This window comes from Meles meles, chromosome 15, assembly GCF_922984935.1.
Source record: "Meles meles chromosome 15, mMelMel3.1 paternal haplotype, whole genome shotgun sequence".
Taxonomy (NCBI): Eukaryota; Metazoa; Chordata; class Mammalia; order Carnivora; family Mustelidae; genus Meles; species Meles meles.
In genome coordinates this window covers 58720027-58737572 of record NC_060080.1, presented here as the reverse complement: position 1 = coordinate 58737572, position 17546 = coordinate 58720027, and the positions used below count along the sequence as shown (strand labels likewise).

Below are 17546 nucleotides of genomic sequence, written 5' to 3'. Positions count from 1 at the left end.
TCACCTGACATCGACAGTGTAAATCATCTCTGTAAATCATTTAGAGCCAACTTTTGGTTGTAACTTCTCTAAAATAATTGTTAGCTCATCATTTTGCCTTGAAATGGGATGATACCTAATTTTTGGCCTGTCCTGGCTATGGCATCAGTCTGTCAACAGTGACTAGAATTAAAAAGGATGGCTTTCCTCCTGCCACGGCAGCCGCAGCCATGATATGCTCAGGTTTCAGAAGAGGCTTGCCTCCAGAGTCCTCTGCTGTGACAAAAGAAGGTCTGGTTGGCCCCAGGGAGACCAAGGAGATCACTAGTGCCTATGCCTATCAGCAGATCCGGAAACCGATCAAAGACAGACTGATCATCAGGAAGCCTGTGACCCTCCATTCCTGTGCTCCGTGCCAGAAAAATACCTTGGCCTGCCAGAAGGGCATTGGTGAGAGAAAAGGTACTGCTCCTGCTGGAATGCCCCAGAAGGTGACCTGGATGAGGAGGGTGAGAATTCTGCACTGGAGACTGACCGCCAAATGGATCACAGCCTGTACCTAAAAGTGAAGCGTTATGTTTTCACGAACAAGCCGATTCTTGTGGAGCACATCCACAAGCTGAAGGTAGACAAGGCTTGCCAGAAGCTTCTGGCAAACCAGGCTGAGGCCCACAGATCGAAGACCAAGGAGCACACAAGACTATGAAGAGCGGCTCCAGGCCAAGAAGGAGGAAGTCATCAAGACTCTGTCCAAGGAGGAAGAGACCAAGAAATAAAACTCCTTCTCTTTTGTCTGTACATAGCGGCCTCAGCAATAACACAGATCAGTTTTTCAAGAAAACAAAACTTTATCTGCCAAAAAGAGAAGGGGAGAGAGAGAGAGAGAAAGAGAAAGAGACAGATGAGTATTGGCCTCCTGAAAGACAGGGACTTCTGTCTTCCAAAGAAGGGCCGCATGGAAACAAGATGTGTTTGTTTTTAATTTTCTTTCAGGCTGAGAACCTACTCACTAAAGACGGGTGGAGGAAGAGCCTGCCCAGGAGAGCCCAGAGCTAACAGAAGGAGCAGGGAGGAATCTAACACACTAGGAAGGAAGTGGGCCAACCTGTCCAGGGAAGAAGCTGCGATCGCCAGGGCAATGAGCTACTTTGCATCACTCAGCGCAGCGTGATGTGTGAGGTGGGCAGGCCTGCCCAGGAATCCAGTGGTGTGCAGGCAGATTCCAGATTAGTGTTAAGGGGAACCCTGGTTAACAGAGAAAGCTTCAAAGGATATGAATTTAATACTTGTGTCTCTGCCTCACTCATTTCAAAAACAAACAAGACAAAGTGAAAAAACAAAACAAAACACCAACTTCTTTTTAAAGCATCAGTTTCTTCTCTTCTCTTGATGGAGTTTTCCCCAGCACTAAATGGATGGGATCAAAGGCACAGGCAGCCCCTTTGTTTCCTCTCCCCAATGTACTTGTGTTTATTCTTGGTGATTAAAATGAGGACTGGCTTTTAAGATAAGTTGGAAATTTCCCTCCCTCCCCATTCAACTCAGCCTTCACACACACACACACACACACACACACACACACACACAGAGGCACCCATGCCAGCATTCTTAAAAAGTCACGCCTAAGCCAAATTTATAGATTTCCAACTAATTCTTAGGTGTAGAAGCAACACTAGCCAATCCAGGCCAAGGTTGTGAATGAATGAAATGTGATGAGTTTAATCAGTGTAGACTGTGAACTTGAACTTCTGCTATTTAAAACGTTCCTTCAACTTTTCACTTACTCTTCCTCTGTGAGATAAATTAATCATTTAAACAATTCAGACCTAAAATAAACATTTTGCAGATAACCTAAATTTAGATAGAAAATGTGTTATCTGATTATCTGATTGGCAGTGGAATATAACCAGCCTCTGGGTTCAAAACATTTTATTTCTATTTTCTGGGCTATATTGCCCTGTTGGCGGGGAGCTCTTAGCCCATTCTGAATATTTTCAGTTGGAAGAGGCAGTGTGCAGGAAAGGAATCTACCGTCAGAGAAGACCAGACATACTCTTAAGGAAGTCACATGGAAGAGGAAGGCAAGTATTCTAAGTGTGAGCATGTGTATGGCTGTTTTTCTTTTTCTTCTTCCTCCTCCCCCCTCCCCCTTCTTCTTTCTCTTCCTCTTCCTCTTCCTCTTCCCCTTCCCCTTCTCCTTCTTCTTTGGAAAGGAAAAAATTGTCATAGTAACGACCAAAACGGAGCCCATCTCCATAAAGAATAATAAATAAATAATAAATGAGTGAATAAATAAATGAAGTCTCTTTTCTCCGAATCTCTTTGGTCAAATTTGGATGCCAAGTTTCCATTTCCAGGGCTCTCCTGGCTAGTGGTCGGCCCAGGAGCTGCACTGTGTTAATCCCTACTCTGTGTAGCTCCAGAAATCTGTGTCACCCAACCCCATTTCCTCTAAACACCAAAGGAGGACCTGGCAGCCTGCCTCCTGAGTTTTCCTCCCCGCTAGCTGGGATCTCCAAATGACTGCCGAATCTGAATGGGTTGGTCTCCTTCCACCCAGCTGAGCCACGCAAGTTTCCACGAAACTACCAAACCAAGAAACCCTTTATGCCACCTGACAACAAGAAAGTAAAATCACAGAGGCAATAAAAGGAGGACTATAAACCAGCAAATGAAAACAGAAACATGGAGCATAATGAGAAGAGTGAAATCCGGCCTGGGGCGCTGTCACACAGGCCTGTCGCAGTCCTCGTTGGCAAAAAAAAAACTGGCTGAAGACCAGATCTGCCTCTTGGAATCGCTGAAAGGTGAGGCCGGGGAGAAGGCGCAGAAGCGCATCCTTGGCTCTCAGGAAACGCCCAGTGCCATGCTGGAAAGAATCTTAAAATATCTTTCATTCATGCTGCCAATTCCAAACGCTGGAAGCAGTGTTCTTTCTGTTTTCCCTAGGAGAAGGCTTTCACTTCCCTGTCAGCAATTGTCACCCTTCCGAGGAGTGAGCTCTCAGGACAGGGTGCACCCAGCGGCTCTCAGACACACGAAAGGGCCCCGAGTGACATCCCCTGAGGAGGAAACAGCAAGTCCCTCTGAAGTCCTGAACTCCTCTAGGGGATGGGTTCGTCATTATCTCCTTCAGCGCTGAGGGTTTCTGAAATCAATCCTTCTTGTGCTAAGTAATTAAAACACAAGCAGGAGGCTGGTTCTAGTTTCCTCATAAATAAACTGAAAATAATGGAATGTTAGGAACTGCCATTGACTGCCAAGTTTTATGGTTGTCCTCTAATTACTTTGGTACAACACAAATGTGTGCGTGTCTAAAATAATTATTTGATAACGGTGACCATAGTTCCTGCAGTAATTAAGAATTTTAATCATGGGGGCGCCTGGGTGGCTCAGTGGATTGGGCCACTGCCTTCGGCTCAGGTCGTGATCTCAGGGTCCTGGGATCGAGCCCCGCATCGGGCTCTCTGCTCTGCAGGGAGACTGCTTCCTCCTCTCTCTCTGCCTGCCTCTCTGCCTACTTGTGATCTCTCTCTCTGTCAAATAAATAAATAAATCTTAAAAAAAAAAAAAAAAGAATTTTAATCATGTATTGAAATACAGAAAAACAGCTTGATAGATGTGTGCCCTCCTACCTAAGTAGGGAAACAAAAGGATGCTGACTTCGTGTATTTTACCGCTTACATGAATATTTATCCTGAGCAGAGACTGGCCTGGCAAAGACCATCATGGAGAGCTGAAAGCCTGACGGGCTGATAAAACTGTGCCGTGTCTTGTTCCTCAAAGGAGGCTGCAAGCACCATTTGGGGTCTGGGGTGGGAAGGGCATCAGGCCACTGGATAAAAGAAGGTAAACATTTGGGATGCTTCCCTTTTACTGTATTTAGAGGTGCAGGGAGCACATTAGGTTTAAATCAAAAATAAACATGCAATATGATAAAACAGAATGCAAGTTTCTCCATATTACAAAGACATTTTGAGCTGGGAATTATAGCTACGGGGACTTTCACGGGTCCTGCTTCATCTTAGGAGTTCCTTGTGGGACCACTTGGGTAGTATCAGGAGGTGATGACTTGCCAAATAGACAAGAAGGCGTTTCTGGCGTGCAAGTTTCTACTCTAGATTAAACTGGGTAAATTTTGTATCATGTATAAAAATATAAATAATGGGAATCTTAAAGCAACTTCCACAGTCCCGCAAAAGCACGTCTTCCAACACCACATCGCAGTTCCACTTATGGCCCGAATTCTAAATCCATTCTTCCCTATTCTCTCTGGCCCAGCAACTAGCTAGAACCCTGCCTCCAGAGTAACCTTCTAAATAACGGGTTCTGAATCTGGGGCAATTTTGCACTCCCCACCTGCACCTCATGGGGTCCATCTGCCAATTTCTGAGTTCCTCTCCGTGGAGTAGGGGGTGGCATTACTGGCCTCTAGTGCTCAGCATCCTATAATGCACTAGACAGTCCCCCACAGCAAAGGATTTCCCTCAAATGTCAACAGTGCTGAGGTTAGGAAACCCTGCTCCAGCCAGTGTGTCTACACACACACACACACACACACACACACACACACACACACACACGGAAAACAGGTGGTCGGAAGGTCAAAGTCAGGCCAAGGGCATCAGGACCCACAGAAAGCCTAGGAAGGCAGTCACAGTGTAAAGGAGGGAGGCATGTCTCTGCACCAGGGCAGGAGACAAAACACAACCTCTGGAGGCAGGGTTCTAGCTAGTTGCTGGGCCAGAGAGAATAGGGAAGAGTGGATTTAGAATTCGGGCCAAAGTGGAACTGCGATGTGGTGTTGGAAGATGTGCTTTTGCGGGACTGTGGAAGTTGCTGCACACATTCCATCTGACGTTTGCCACCTCCTCCAGAAAACGGCCTTAATCCTCCAAATGGGAGTGACTCTCCCCACTCAGTGCTCAGGCTAGAGGTGTGAGGCCTTTATTACCTTACCAACCATGACATTCTGCCATTGGTTCCCAGAGTGAGCTGTAAGCTCCTCGAAGATAAGACTTGTGCCTTTTCCAATATTTCTTTTTGGTCCATGGTATCATAGAACAAAACAACACCCCTAAAACAGTTGTTGAGTTGACATCAATGCTGTAGTCTCCTCCCAATATTAGAAATGCGGCATGCACACATGTGAATAGAACACATTAAATGGGAAGGGGAAAAGGAAGTGATCTATTCTTGTCATCTGGGAAGACCATTTAGCAAAATCTTCAAAGACCTGTTTATACTTCTTTTTTGATGTTAACCATCTGTTTGACAGGCCTTCCCTCCTTCTTTAGCCTTTTTAGCAGTTTCCAGTAGTAAGGCAGTTCATCTTGGAATTTCACTGGTGTATCCCATAAAAGGGTCACAGCCGTGGTTAATGTTGTTTTTGACACAAATGACTGAAATCCAAGTATAGAGCAGTCTGCCTTCACTATTGAACTAAGAATACAAATAAAGCTCTGCAATTAATTTGCTAATAACTTTTCCCTGTAAAAAGTAGTTTGACTCTGCTCAGTCAACTCAGTTAACTGTAATAAAAAGTCATTCAAGCTTTCTCCTTCCTCTTCATATTTAAAATGAGACATTCTGTAGACTGAGAAGGAATCAAGCATTTGGAGGATAAAAGGCAATTTTCCACGTTAAAGTATTCTGGTTCAGTATCTTCTTATTCTTTAAATTCCCAAGATGTAAGAAACACATCTCAAGCAATCCAAATATCTTCAACTCCACTTACAAAACAAATCAAAGGATTATTCTTCACCTTATAAAATCACTTATCAAGCCAAAATTCAACCCAAGATTGCTTTCATTCAGCAGCCCTTACTCTCAAATCCATTCAAATTCAGATGGTATTTACACATCTTTTCAGGAATCCCAAAGAACTTTCTAAGAGCTAAGAAGGATGAATGAATGAACCCAACACTTCATTTTGCAGGTGAGGAAGCAGGCTCAGAAGTCAGTATGAACTCTCAAAGCTGCAGAATGGTAACAGCTGGACTTATCAAGGGCCCACAGCTTCTCACATCTTTATCACTTCCAGGGGTGTCTGAGCCACCATTATATCTTGCTGGCCTGCTACAGGAGTCCTGCTTCTACCCTCCCTCCTGGGCACTCCCCTCCCCACAAAGGCCAGTCCACACAGCAGCCAGAGGGATGCATCTACTGCAGAGGGAAAACTCTGTCACTCCTCTGCTCAGACACTTCCAATTCTTCCCACTTCTATCAAGTAAAAGCCAATCCTCACACGGTCTGTGTGCTCTAATCTATTTGTAATTACTTATCTCTTCTGCCTGAAGCACCCAACACTTTTCACATACTTCACCCGGGACTTTTCCATTGCACTTCCCTCCGCTAGAAATCTCTTCTTCCAGACTTCCAAAGGACTCCCTCCCCCTTCCCTTTCTTCAGAGGTCTTAGCAAACATCATTTACCAGAGGTGGCTTCCCTGTCCACCTCTATATAAATAACATCACTCCACGTCCTATCCCTCTCTCCCACCTTACTTTCTTTCCGATTTTCTTCTAACACTTTTATTGCCTGACATATTATATATTTGTTTGTTTGTGGACTGCATTTCCCCACTAGAAGATCAACAACAACAAAAAAATTCCTGCTGGATCCCTAGTGCCTGGTACATGGCAGGCACTGAGTATTTTCGTAGAGTAAGTGCTACTATGTGCCAGGTACTATTCTAAGGAAGGTACAAGAACCCATTTACTTAATCTTCCCAACAAGAAGGCATTATCGTCATCACTGTCATCTCTGGTTTACAGATGAAGAAACTAAGGCACAGAATAGCTTAGAAACTTGTCCAAGATCACTCAGCTAGTAAACTGTAGAGTCAGGATTTGAATCCAGGGCACAGGCCTTTTAACCACCAAGATGTACTGTGTCATGCTTAACTAATGACAAAAAAATGACTTCGGTGGTTTTTCCCCATACCAGACTCTCAGAAACTGAGATATATCCAAGTGTGCTTTCAAAATGCCTAATATATTAACAATTACTAAGGTGTGATTTTGAGCTAAGATTTGCAAACAAGATAAAAAATGTGAACCACAACTGTGTTGCATTTGAGTCTAATTCAGAGCACACAAAGGATAGGACTGTGGCAATACAGACGTGTGCAGGTAATTCTCCCTACTGCACTGAGATTACCGCGATTAGCTCTGGTCCATAAAGGGAAAGCTAAGGCACAAAAGCTGCAGTGATGTTCCAGGCCACAGAGCCAGCAGCACTGTCTGGAAGCGAGCCTGTGAGGGCCCCCTGGGACTGTAGTAGGTCACACATGCTCCCTGCTTATTAGTGTAAAACACCCTGGTGATTCATACAATGGAATGTTTAAGCCAAGATGTCACCTAATAGAGGGTATGTTGATACAGCTTTATCTAAGAAGTTACATAATCATCCTAATGTGGAAATGCCAAAAAGGAATTTGTGCCTTGGAATAAAAGAGGGTGTACCCCTGGGAATCACTCCACAAAGGATATAAGGAGTTTTCCAGTGAGAAACTTATTGGCCCACACTGAGCAGGTAACTTGTGAAAAACAGGGCCCAGTGGGGGCTGAGGATTCATTGGGAGCTGTTCTGCTTGGTAAGAGGCAGCCAGACCCCTGCCCTGGAGAGCCTCCAGAGTCTCCCAGACCTGCCCATCGGTCCACAAGGGAGAGAGAGGCCTATTCTCTATCTAGCCTCCTGGGATTAAAAAAAGTCCTTACCCTGAGTCCTCTCTGCCTTTTGCTTTCGGGTCAAATATTTATTTACGCAAATCTAGAGCCCTCTCATTATCTTTCTATCCTAGAGGGCCGAAGGAATCTTCTCCTCCACTTTCTTGGAATTTTCTGACAGAAATCTGGAGCTGTGGAATACCGTCCCCACCCTCCAGTCTTCCCTTGACCTCGGCCTCCACCGTTCCACCTGCCCCAGGACGTGACAGAAGGAAGGAGGTTGGCTGGAAGGGAGGGGCGAAGGTGTCACAACCACCTGTCACCTGTCAGGCCCGGGTCCCAACTTCCCCAGCCCTCAGGGTCCCCGCCCTCCCGCACGCCCAGACTGCGACTGGCCCGTCCCTCCCCCTTTCAGCCTCCCGCCACCTTCCAATGGCCGAGGGGCAGGGCAAGCTGAGCAAGCCGCGGCAGCCCAGCCGGGTCCCCGCCCTGTTCCCAGTTCCCGATCCGGGCCCCGGCGGCCTTTAAATGCCGCCCAGGGCCAGCGCGACGGGGCCCTCGTCACCTTTCTGCCTCGGGAGGCGACAGCAGTACCCCGAGGAAGAAAGCAGCCGCAACTCGGCAGCCGGGGTTCGGGCAGCTGCGGCCACCTCCGACCTCCCGGCCCGCGCCGCCTCCCGCTCCCCTCCCCCTCCACCCCGGCCCAGCCTGCCCGGTAGGCGCCTGGCCCCAGGCGTGTGCGCGCGCGCGCGCGCCCGTGTGTGTGTGCGCACGCCCGACCAGCCTCGGACCCGCGTCCCCGCCCGGCGCAGGACCGCCCCGGGATCCCCGCCCGCGCGCCGCGTCCCACGTCTCCCGCCGCCGCCGCCGCCGCCGCCGGGCAGCCAGCCGTGCACCCCGGCGCGCCGTGCAAGAAGATGGCGGGATCGGTGGCCGACAGCGATGCAGCGGTGGTGAGTGCGGAGGGGTGAACGCGAGGCGCCCCCTTCCCGTGGCCCCGCACGCCGCCGCCCGCTCAGCTTGGCTGCGGCGCAGAGGAGGCTGAGGCCCAGCCGGGCGCCCCCCGCGTGGGAAGGCGCCCGGTACCTGTTAGCCAGCGCCGGCTGTGAGCTCCCGGCCTTGAGGGGGTGCGGGGGGCAGGCTTGATGCCCCGGGTGCACCGGAGAGGATGCATGGGGGCGGACGGCGGCGTGGGGGTGACAGACAGCCCCCGCCGTGCCATGCAGCCGGCGGCCAGGTGTGTGCACGCTGCACGTGTGAGCGTGCGCTTGTGTGAGTGTGTCTGGGGCGCGCGCCCCGCGGCCGCCTCCGACGTCCCGGGGATTCCCCTTTGGAAATGGGTCTGGCCGGGACGGCGGAAGGGGGGCCGGGAGAGAAGTTGAGCGCGGCCCTGCACCCCGGCCGCGTCCCTCAGGACAGGCCTGGGCGACTGCGGGTCCAGGGGCGTTTGCGGTTGAAGACGGGCCTCCCCTCCTCCGACGCGGGGCTCTGGCTCCCCGGCGTGCCTCGACCTGGATTTTGATCTAGATCTGAAGGTCTGGGGATCTTCGGCAGCTTAGCTACGGGTGGAAAGGACGGGTTTTGTTCCCGGGCTTTATGCGGTTGTTCAATGGACTGTGAGGTGGCAGCATCTGCAGACGCTGCCTGTGTCCTGTGAAGGCTGCTGGATTCAGCCAGACTCGGATAGGTGCTTCCCCACTCCCTCCCCTTCTCCTCCCAGCCCCCACCCCCCAAAACTAGAGCCTCTGGAAAGCCAATCTGTGTGCTGCTATTTTTAGAAACTGGATGATGGGCATTTAAACAACTCCTTGGGCTCTCCAGTACAAGCCGACGTGTACTTCCCACGACTGGTAAGTGGTTTAGTTCTGTGCTCTGTGTCTCTGCCTGTACCCTTTTCCTTTCTAATTGCATTTGCTAATGGGTCAGGTACTCAGGATCTGAGGGCTTGGCTCTTCTCAGACAGGCAGTAAACTTCCTGTTTCTCCTGTCATCCTTTGCAGATAGTTCCATTCTGTGGGCACATTAAAGGTGGCATGAGACCAGGCAAGAAGGTGTTGGTGATGGGCATTGTAGACCTCAACCCAGAGAGGTAAGACAGAGAGTCCTTGTCACCCCAAGGCTTATCAGGCAGTTACAGGGCCCTGCCCACTCTTGTTGTGGTTGTTTGCTCCTCCTCCTCTCCTCATGGCCAGTGTTGCTAGTTGGAAGTGCCAAGAAAGTACCATGTTCCCATGAAAAGAATGTGTATGAATCCCAGCCATCATTTCTCCAGACAGCTATTTATATCAAAGATTATAAATATAGGCCCACATCATTTTCTCTTTGACCCTTAAGGAGGCCAAAGTATTTTTTTTTCTTTAAAGGTTTTTTTAAACATGGTGCTTGGAGCAAGATCTATCAATATAAATGATAAGCGACATTACAGGATACTATTTCCCCTGGTCAATTTCTGGGGCTGTTTTTGAGAATCTGAGGTGGATTTAGATACAGATGTGTGGGTGGTTTGGGGTATCTTAAAGTCCTAGTGTTAGTCATGTTCAACTCCACCAAAGTTTGTTGTTGTTGTTTTTAGATGTATTTACTTGACAGAGAGACAGCGAGAGAGTGAACACAAGCAGGGGGAGTGGGAGAGGAGGCAGGCTCCTCACTGAGCAGGGAGTCTGATGCGGGGCTCTATCTCATGACCTTGTGATCATGACCTGAGCCAAAGGCAGACGCTTAACGACTGAGCCACCCAGGCGCCCCTCCACCGAAGTTTTTACCAGAGCCTCCTTTCAGTATTAAAATATCGGGCTTCATTTTAATCCTCCTCCTGCATACACAGTGTAATCTCCTGTGCAAACAGTAGTGTCCCATTCAAAGCAGACAAACCCCAAGGAGAAGGAGGAATTAGGGGAGCCTGGGTCATTGATCGCCAAACCCAGAATAAAGGAGAGGATGTTCTTTTCAGCTTTGCCATCAGCTTGACCTGCGGTGACTCCGAAGACCCTCCTGCCGATGTGGCCATTGAACTCAAAGCTGTGTTCACAGACCGGCAACTACTTAGAAATTCTTGTATATCTGGGGAAAGAGGTGAAGAACAGTCCGCAATCCCTTACTTTCCATTCATCCCAGACCAGCCATTCAGGGTGAGTACCTCGAGCGCTTCCATTCCAGCCGCTGGCGGAGTGATGGTGCTCTACTCCTCCATCAGATGCCAAGAATGCTTTAAGCCGCCAAATTTTTGCATGTCTAGGAAATTTGTCACCTGATGGTGAAAGAAAGAAAAATGATGAAAAGAGCTCTGTTTGCTAATACAAACTAATACTCACCATAGTAGCTCTTGGCTCTGTTCACCCAGTACATTTAGTAAATAAACCCATGTCCAGATTGTTAAGAATAAATACTTTTCTGTGTAGTACTCAACCTGGTACTAGGCATGTAATCTATACCTGTCCCAAAATATCCTGCTTGATTAATAAATAAAAAGTGCTAGAAATTTCCTCATTTTTTTCCAACCTATAAGGAGCACTAAATCTTGTTAGTTGTGACTTTTTTTAAAAGAACAATAACGATAATCTTTTCATTTTCTCTTGTTACTTTTGCTGATGAAGTCTGGTCCTTGTTTCTCCTTCTGGGTTAACAAGCCTCAGTCTGTTTTATTGTCACAGGCTCTGTGGCTGACAACTTCCTTCCCTTGGACCTGGATGGGTATAACTTGGCTCTCCACCATCTAGTGGGCAGGAAGCACAACCCAGACTTCCCATCCAACCAAGCAATGTTAGTAGCACCTTCCTCTGTGAAGGACAGTGCCAAGTAAGAGATGCAAGTAATGTGGGTGATGTGTTAGGACAGGATTTACTGAACTACTGGGCCTGGTGATGAAGTTGTCCGTATTACACCTTGTTAACACACATCACAATAATAACAGCTCAGTTAAAAGCTCCATGTTGCATAAACGCCTAATAAAGTACAGCTGCCCTTAACCTGTTGCTCTTCATCTAGACATTCACAAGGGCCTTATGAAGAAGTAATAATTTTTCTTCTCACCTTACCATCTGGTGGGAGGAATAAGAGTCCATGACTTTTATGTCAGTGATGGAATTGAGATTGTTGCCTTCTAATCATAGTCTGGGGAAGGTACCCGTACGTATCCTGTGCCCTCCCCTTCTCTAGAATGGTAATGGCCCCTTAGCTTCCTCTTGACAGTTTCTTTCTCTTATTTTTTTTTTTTTTGACTATGACAGTTTCTTAATGATGAATTGTAATGCATACATAGCTCATGAGTATGAGTAACCAGAGCCTCTGACTGCCAAGAGGAATATAATGCTCCTCAGCAACCAAATTGAACTGAAATCAGCCCTTCTTGGTGATAAAATTTTAGTAATAATATGAATTAAATGTGACTAATATCACATATGAAGTCTCTTCTTACATGGTAGCCACTGAAGCTTTTAATAAATACACAGCGCAGAACCAATGATTAAAATCTATAGTGAATTACTTAAGGAAGAGAGGAAGAAAAAGCTTTTACCATATAGAATCAGCATTTCTGTTTGGCTTAACAAAGCCTTGTTAATTACACATCCTTGGTCCAGTGGTAATTACTGTGTAACCTTCTGTCTGCTTTAATGTTTACCATGCTTGCGTGCCTGGACTGTTATTACATGCTACTAAGTGGGGGCCAGTGGATCTCTGTGAGGGTCTCTTCTGGGGGTGGGATAGGTTCAGGGGATGACTGTGGAGGCATTAAGTGCCATATAAATAAATCTGTTCTGCTATATGTCACTTTGGAGAATGGAGAAGTATTCAAGCATGAACAATTAAAATCTTTAAAGGATATTAAAGAGTGAAGAAGAGTGGTTCACAAAGTGTGTTCCTCATTTCAGCGGTAGTAGCATCATGCTAGAACTGGATGGAAATGCAGATTCTCAGATCTTACCCTAGACCTGCAGAATTGAAAATTTGGGGTGGGGGATGGAGTCCAGTGGTCTCTGTTATACTTCCGTGTGATTCCAGAGTTTGAGAACTGCTGAAGATGTTGCCTTTCTCTAAAATAAAGTATTGTGTGTGTGTTTTCCCCACAGGTTCATTGAAATTCTGATTTTGTTTCTTCTAGGTGGAAATTCTCTGTGAGCACCCACGTTTCAGAGTGTTTGTGGATGGACACCAACTTTTTGATTTTTACCACCGCATTCAAACGTTATCTGCAATTGACACCATAAAGATAAACGGGGACCTCCAGATCACTAAGCTTGGCTGATGCTGTTTAAACCTCCTCTGTTTCACGTAGGATCAGGTGCCACAACTGCCTGACTGTGGGTCTGGAAGAAGTGTGCTAGCAAGACCTGGAGACTTAAAAAGAAAACAAAAACAAAAAGCAGGCTTTACGGTCTCTTCTTTCTGTGCAGTTTAAACCCAAAATGACAACTCCAAACTGTGGTTTGCCCTTAGGAAGCTGTCAGAACAAAGACACCGAGCCATTATTTCCAGAACAAAGTAATACATTTATGCTGGATTTCATTCAGACTATATTGACATGGATTTGTGATAATTTGTGATCTGGTAGCAAGTTACTCATCTTTTCAAAGCAAGGTGATACTTAGACACAAAAGTGCTAAAGACTTAAAACAGCACCACCGCCAACAAAGACGGTACACCGAGATCAACTCATTTCTGCACTGAAGTGAAGTGGGTAGCACAACCGACATTTTAGTCAGGGTATTTACATAGAATGTAGGTTCTTCAAGGTTCGGTTGGTTTTCGTTGTTTTTTTTTTTTTCTTGTTTTTTGGTTTTTGCACAGCATAATGTTAATTCAGATTTTTAAAGCTTTCTCGTAGTTATTTATTTATACTCAATGTATGTATTAGAGAATGATTAATGTCTCAAAAACAGCAAGTTACGAACTTTTGAATGTACAGATATCTTAGGTCCAAAGGGGAAAATTACATATTACAATCATGAAAGAATTGTTATCTTCCATACCCCTAAACTTAGGATCTCTTGATATAAATTGCTGTAAGTGCTTTTGGGAAAAGTTTGCAACATTTCGATAAAATTGCTTTTCAAGTAATCGACAATTACATAAATTCTATTTATATCACGTTTTCTCCTTACTGTGAATTAGCACAGTATTGGCTTCCTTAAGACTAATTAACTACATTTCCCTAGGTCTTTATAACAGCTCGTTAAGTTGTTATTAAACTAGGTGAAAATATATAAGAGGTGAGCACAGAGACCATTTATAAAATAACTGTTATATAAACTTTTCAAAGGATACTATGAAAACGATTCTGGAATGCAGTGTAAAGCAGAAGCAAATGGCCCCAGATAACTTACGTGGAAATAATTTATATCAACTTAAGCTGTTAGGTCATTGTGTTAACTTTTCTTATGTGACCCTCACCAATATCCCTAAGCAATGTCTTTGGAACTTCAGAGGAGAGGCTGCTTCCTACTGTGTTAGCTGCGCTGAGACATTAGGATGTGGGGGTCGGCGTGGGGTGGGATCCAGATTAGGAAATGATCCAATTAGTTTATCTGGAAGGTTAACTCCCAGGACTCCAGATCCCCGGAGTCCAGCCAGTAGTGTGAATGTTTGGAATTAAGCTCTAAGAGTTTCCCTGCGTTTGTGGAGCTGATCTGACAGCAGCGCGTCTCCAGGAGGCGGCCGGCCGTGGTGTGAATATCCCCGCCTGGCAAGGGATGGCTGGAGTCTAGGTGCGTTGGCCCTGGAGAGAAGGACCCTTGGCATTGCTTTGGTCAGGTTGGGGGTGGGGGGAGGACAAAGGGGTGCTGGGGTGGGGATGTATTTATATATAATTTAGGTTTTGTTTGTACAGCGTACGGCATCGTGTTAGGACACGTCCTTGTCCTGCTCCGCTTTTGCGTTGTTTTACACGACATGCAGAGGCACGGAAGTGCCCATGTCACTTCCACGTGTCGAGAATGTAGACAGTGTTTCAGTACCAAAGTCTAAGAAAAAGCAAACTAAAATTGTGACTTTTTTATAGGTGATATATTTGGGTTCTTCTCAACTTTGAAACTGTTTAGCACAGTTCCATCGCGTTATATAAGAAGATAACTTTATCCAATAAGACTGGCTGAGTGTTGAAAAGCTTTATGTACCAGCTGACTTAATCAGCCATATTCAGCCAAGAGGGCTCTTCTTTGGCTGCAGGTACTTTCAAGCCTGTGATTCATTTCTCGTGGCTTGTGAAGCCGCTAGATTTTGAGGTGTGTTCGTGCAGACACTTTGAGGACACCCTGAACTATATTTGTAGGGGTTTTGGAGGAAGACTCCCACAGGAGGTTTCCTCTGAGTGGCCGTCTGTCCCCACGCACTGCATAATTCAGCAGAAACCAGAGGAGCTGGGCTTGTGGCTGATTGGAAGGGACACTGTTTTCTCTGCTGATCAGCTAATCGCTTAGCTGCCAAGCCCTTAGGCAGCTCAGTTTAAAGATATACTGTTAACCCTTCCTTTCTCTGGGAGGCCCAGTGGGAACCTCTTGGATGAGCCTGTTGGAATTAATCTAAATGACGTAATGGATTGATTCAGGTGGAGCTCAGTTGGGGGGGCGGGTGCTGTGTTATTCATTAGCTGTCAGCTGGAAACAGTGTTCTTGCCTCTCATTGGCATGTGAAGTCTAAGGTGAGAATTCAGGGTGGAAAGTGCAATTTAAAGCTTCACAGGAAAGCATTTGGGTATGTAAGGAGTTATTTCTGACCAGAGCCCTAATTTTGCAACATGACCAAAACCAAGGAATATAAATAACAATCAGGCTCTGGGAGAATAAAAGGCAGGCTTTAGACAATCTGTCCACTTCTGCATCATAATTGGAGTGAATGTATATATCTACTTAAAAATTAATAGAAGTGACTTTATTTTCTGGGCTGTCCCGGAATTGTCTTAAAATTATTATTTTTTTAAAATCTGAAACCCCATTTCAAATCTTGCCAACCTCGGTTCAAAACCCCCTAAAAAATCACTCTGGGAAATGATGGTGACTTGTTAAAATGGCAAATCCTTTCATTTCTATTAAGAAGAAAATATCCAAAAAGAGGGAGGGAGCCCTGTTGCCTTGAGAGAAACAGCCTTGGCATTTTCCGGCATTAATGTAGGAATAATGTTCTTATGATGACATATTTTCAAAGAAACACTTTCTTATTTACTGCGTGGTGTAAAATGTTGCTAAATGTGTTCTTACATTATTATGTCACTGCTGAAAGTTATTTGCACTATAATAAAGGAATTTTCTACAAAATGGTTCCAGCTTATAAAATGCTAAATTTGGCACCAGGTATGATATACTGAGCCTAAACCATGTGGTATAGCAGTGTTCTTTCCCTTTCATATATACTCCCAAGACCAGCTATTCATGTTTCCCTCCCCGATAAACTGATCAAGAGAAAGAGAGTGTCTCAGAGACCTAATGAGTTTATGTTGTGTGTGCAACAGGGTTTTTTAAATATAGTTTGTATACAGTAAATTAACTTTATTTGGTGTACAGTTCCATGGGTTTTAATGCATGCATTGATTCCTGTAATTACCGCCTTAAGCAGGATACAGAATTGTTCCATCACGCCCCAAAATGCCCTTGTGCTCTCCTTTTGTAGTTAAACTTATCCCCCATTCCTCACCCTAATCAGGCAACCACTTGTTCCCTGCCACCTCCCTATAGTTTTGCCTTTTCCTGAGTGTCCCATAAAGAATATCATACAGTATCTAGTCTTTTGAGGTTAGTGTTTTTCCATTTGCATAATGCATTTGAGATTCATGTGGTGTACGTATCAATAGTTTTTTATTGCTGAGTAGTGTTCTATTGTATAGATGTACAAATTTCTTTATCTACCTGCTAAGGATGCAGTGGTTTCTTAATAAATCATTAAATATAGTCTTAGCACGTTGTATATACAAAAGCAAGATTGCATTTCCCCATCTTCTCTTTCCTGTGGTTTGAATGATTAGGAAGGAAACTTGATTCCTTGGCTCTTCTGCCTGCAAATAAAACCGTGGCTTACAGAAGTTTGCCCCAGCTTCACTTACGAGGGATGAATAGAGAGGTATTTACTCACAGGCTGGGTCTGGTGTCCTACTTATGTCTTGTTTTTATTCCCCCTTTTTTCCCATTTTTATTTTTTAAGGATGCAAGGCTATGAGGCTGGTCTCTGTCACGGTTTTTGCGGCTAAGTACAGGCAGAATGGCACCTACATGGGTGCCCGTTAAAATAGGGACAATTTGCTGAGCTGTTGGACAGAGATGGGAAAGCCTCCCCTGCCCCACAGCCTCTCTAGGAGGATCCCTTGTGGACTATGACATTACACTTGCTGTGCGACAGCAGTGTGGATTAGATGGTGTGGAAGATAACCATAATTGGAGCCTCCAAGTGCCTCAAACGCTTGAGGCCCTCATTCATTCAACAGGTGTTTATGGAGCTGTGTTAATTGCTGTTCTAGGCACCAGGATACATCAATGAATAAAACTCACAGAGGTCTCTGGCGGTTTTAAACTTTAGTGTGCTTAAGAATCACCCAGAAATGGCTTAAGGTTAAGCGTCCAACTCTTGATTTTGGCTCAGGACCTGATCTCAGGGTTGTGAGATCAAGCGTTGTTGGGCTCTGCACTGGGCATGGACCCTACTTAGGACTGACTCTCCCTCTCCCTCTTCTCCCAAACCCCCACCTGGCTCGTGCACTCTCTCTCCCCTGGGAGATTGTTTTGATAGGTGTGGAGTCGGTTCCAGGACTTTGTAATTTTTTTTTTAAGATTTTATTTATTTATTTGACAGATCACAAGTAGGCAGAGAGGCAGGCAGAGGGAGAGAAGGGAGGAGGCAGGCTCCCCGCTGAGCAGAGAGCCCAATGCGGGCTCGATCCCAGGACCCTGGGATCATGACCTGAGCCGAGGGCAGAGG

General features: G+C 45.9%; 1 protein-coding gene and 1 pseudogene across 1 annotated transcript; both read left to right on the top strand.

Annotated features, from left to right (window-relative positions):
• Positions 1 to 206: 206 nt before the first annotated feature.
• LOC123926203 lies at positions 207 to 755 on the top strand (annotated as a pseudogene).
• A 7315-nt stretch (positions 756 to 8070) lies between these two features.
• LGALSL (galectin like) lies at positions 8071 to 16487 on the top strand. Its single transcript, XM_045979871.1, has 5 exons — positions 8071 to 8602; positions 9428 to 9499; positions 9650 to 9738; positions 10600 to 10777; positions 12748 to 16487. The coding sequence occupies exons 1-5, from the start codon at positions 8567 to 8569 to the stop codon at positions 12889 to 12891; spliced, it is 519 nt and encodes a 172-aa protein (XP_045835827.1). The 5' UTR covers positions 8071 to 8566; the 3' UTR covers positions 12892 to 16487.
• The last annotated feature ends 1059 nt before the right edge of the window (positions 16488 to 17546 follow it).

Excerpts from the sequence above, each read along its gene's own strand:
- LGALSL (XM_045979871.1), top strand. The coding sequence starts at position 8,567 with ATGGCGGGATCGGTGGCCGACAGCGATGCAGCGGTG. Across the intron at positions 9,500-9,649 it reads ACGTGTACTTCCCACGACTG|ATAGTTCCATTCTGTGGGCA; the intron begins GTAAGTGGTTTA and ends CATCCTTTGCAG. Across the intron at positions 9,739-10,599 it reads GTAGACCTCAACCCAGAGAG|CTTTGCCATCAGCTTGACCT; the intron begins GTAAGACAGAGA and ends TGTTCTTTTCAG.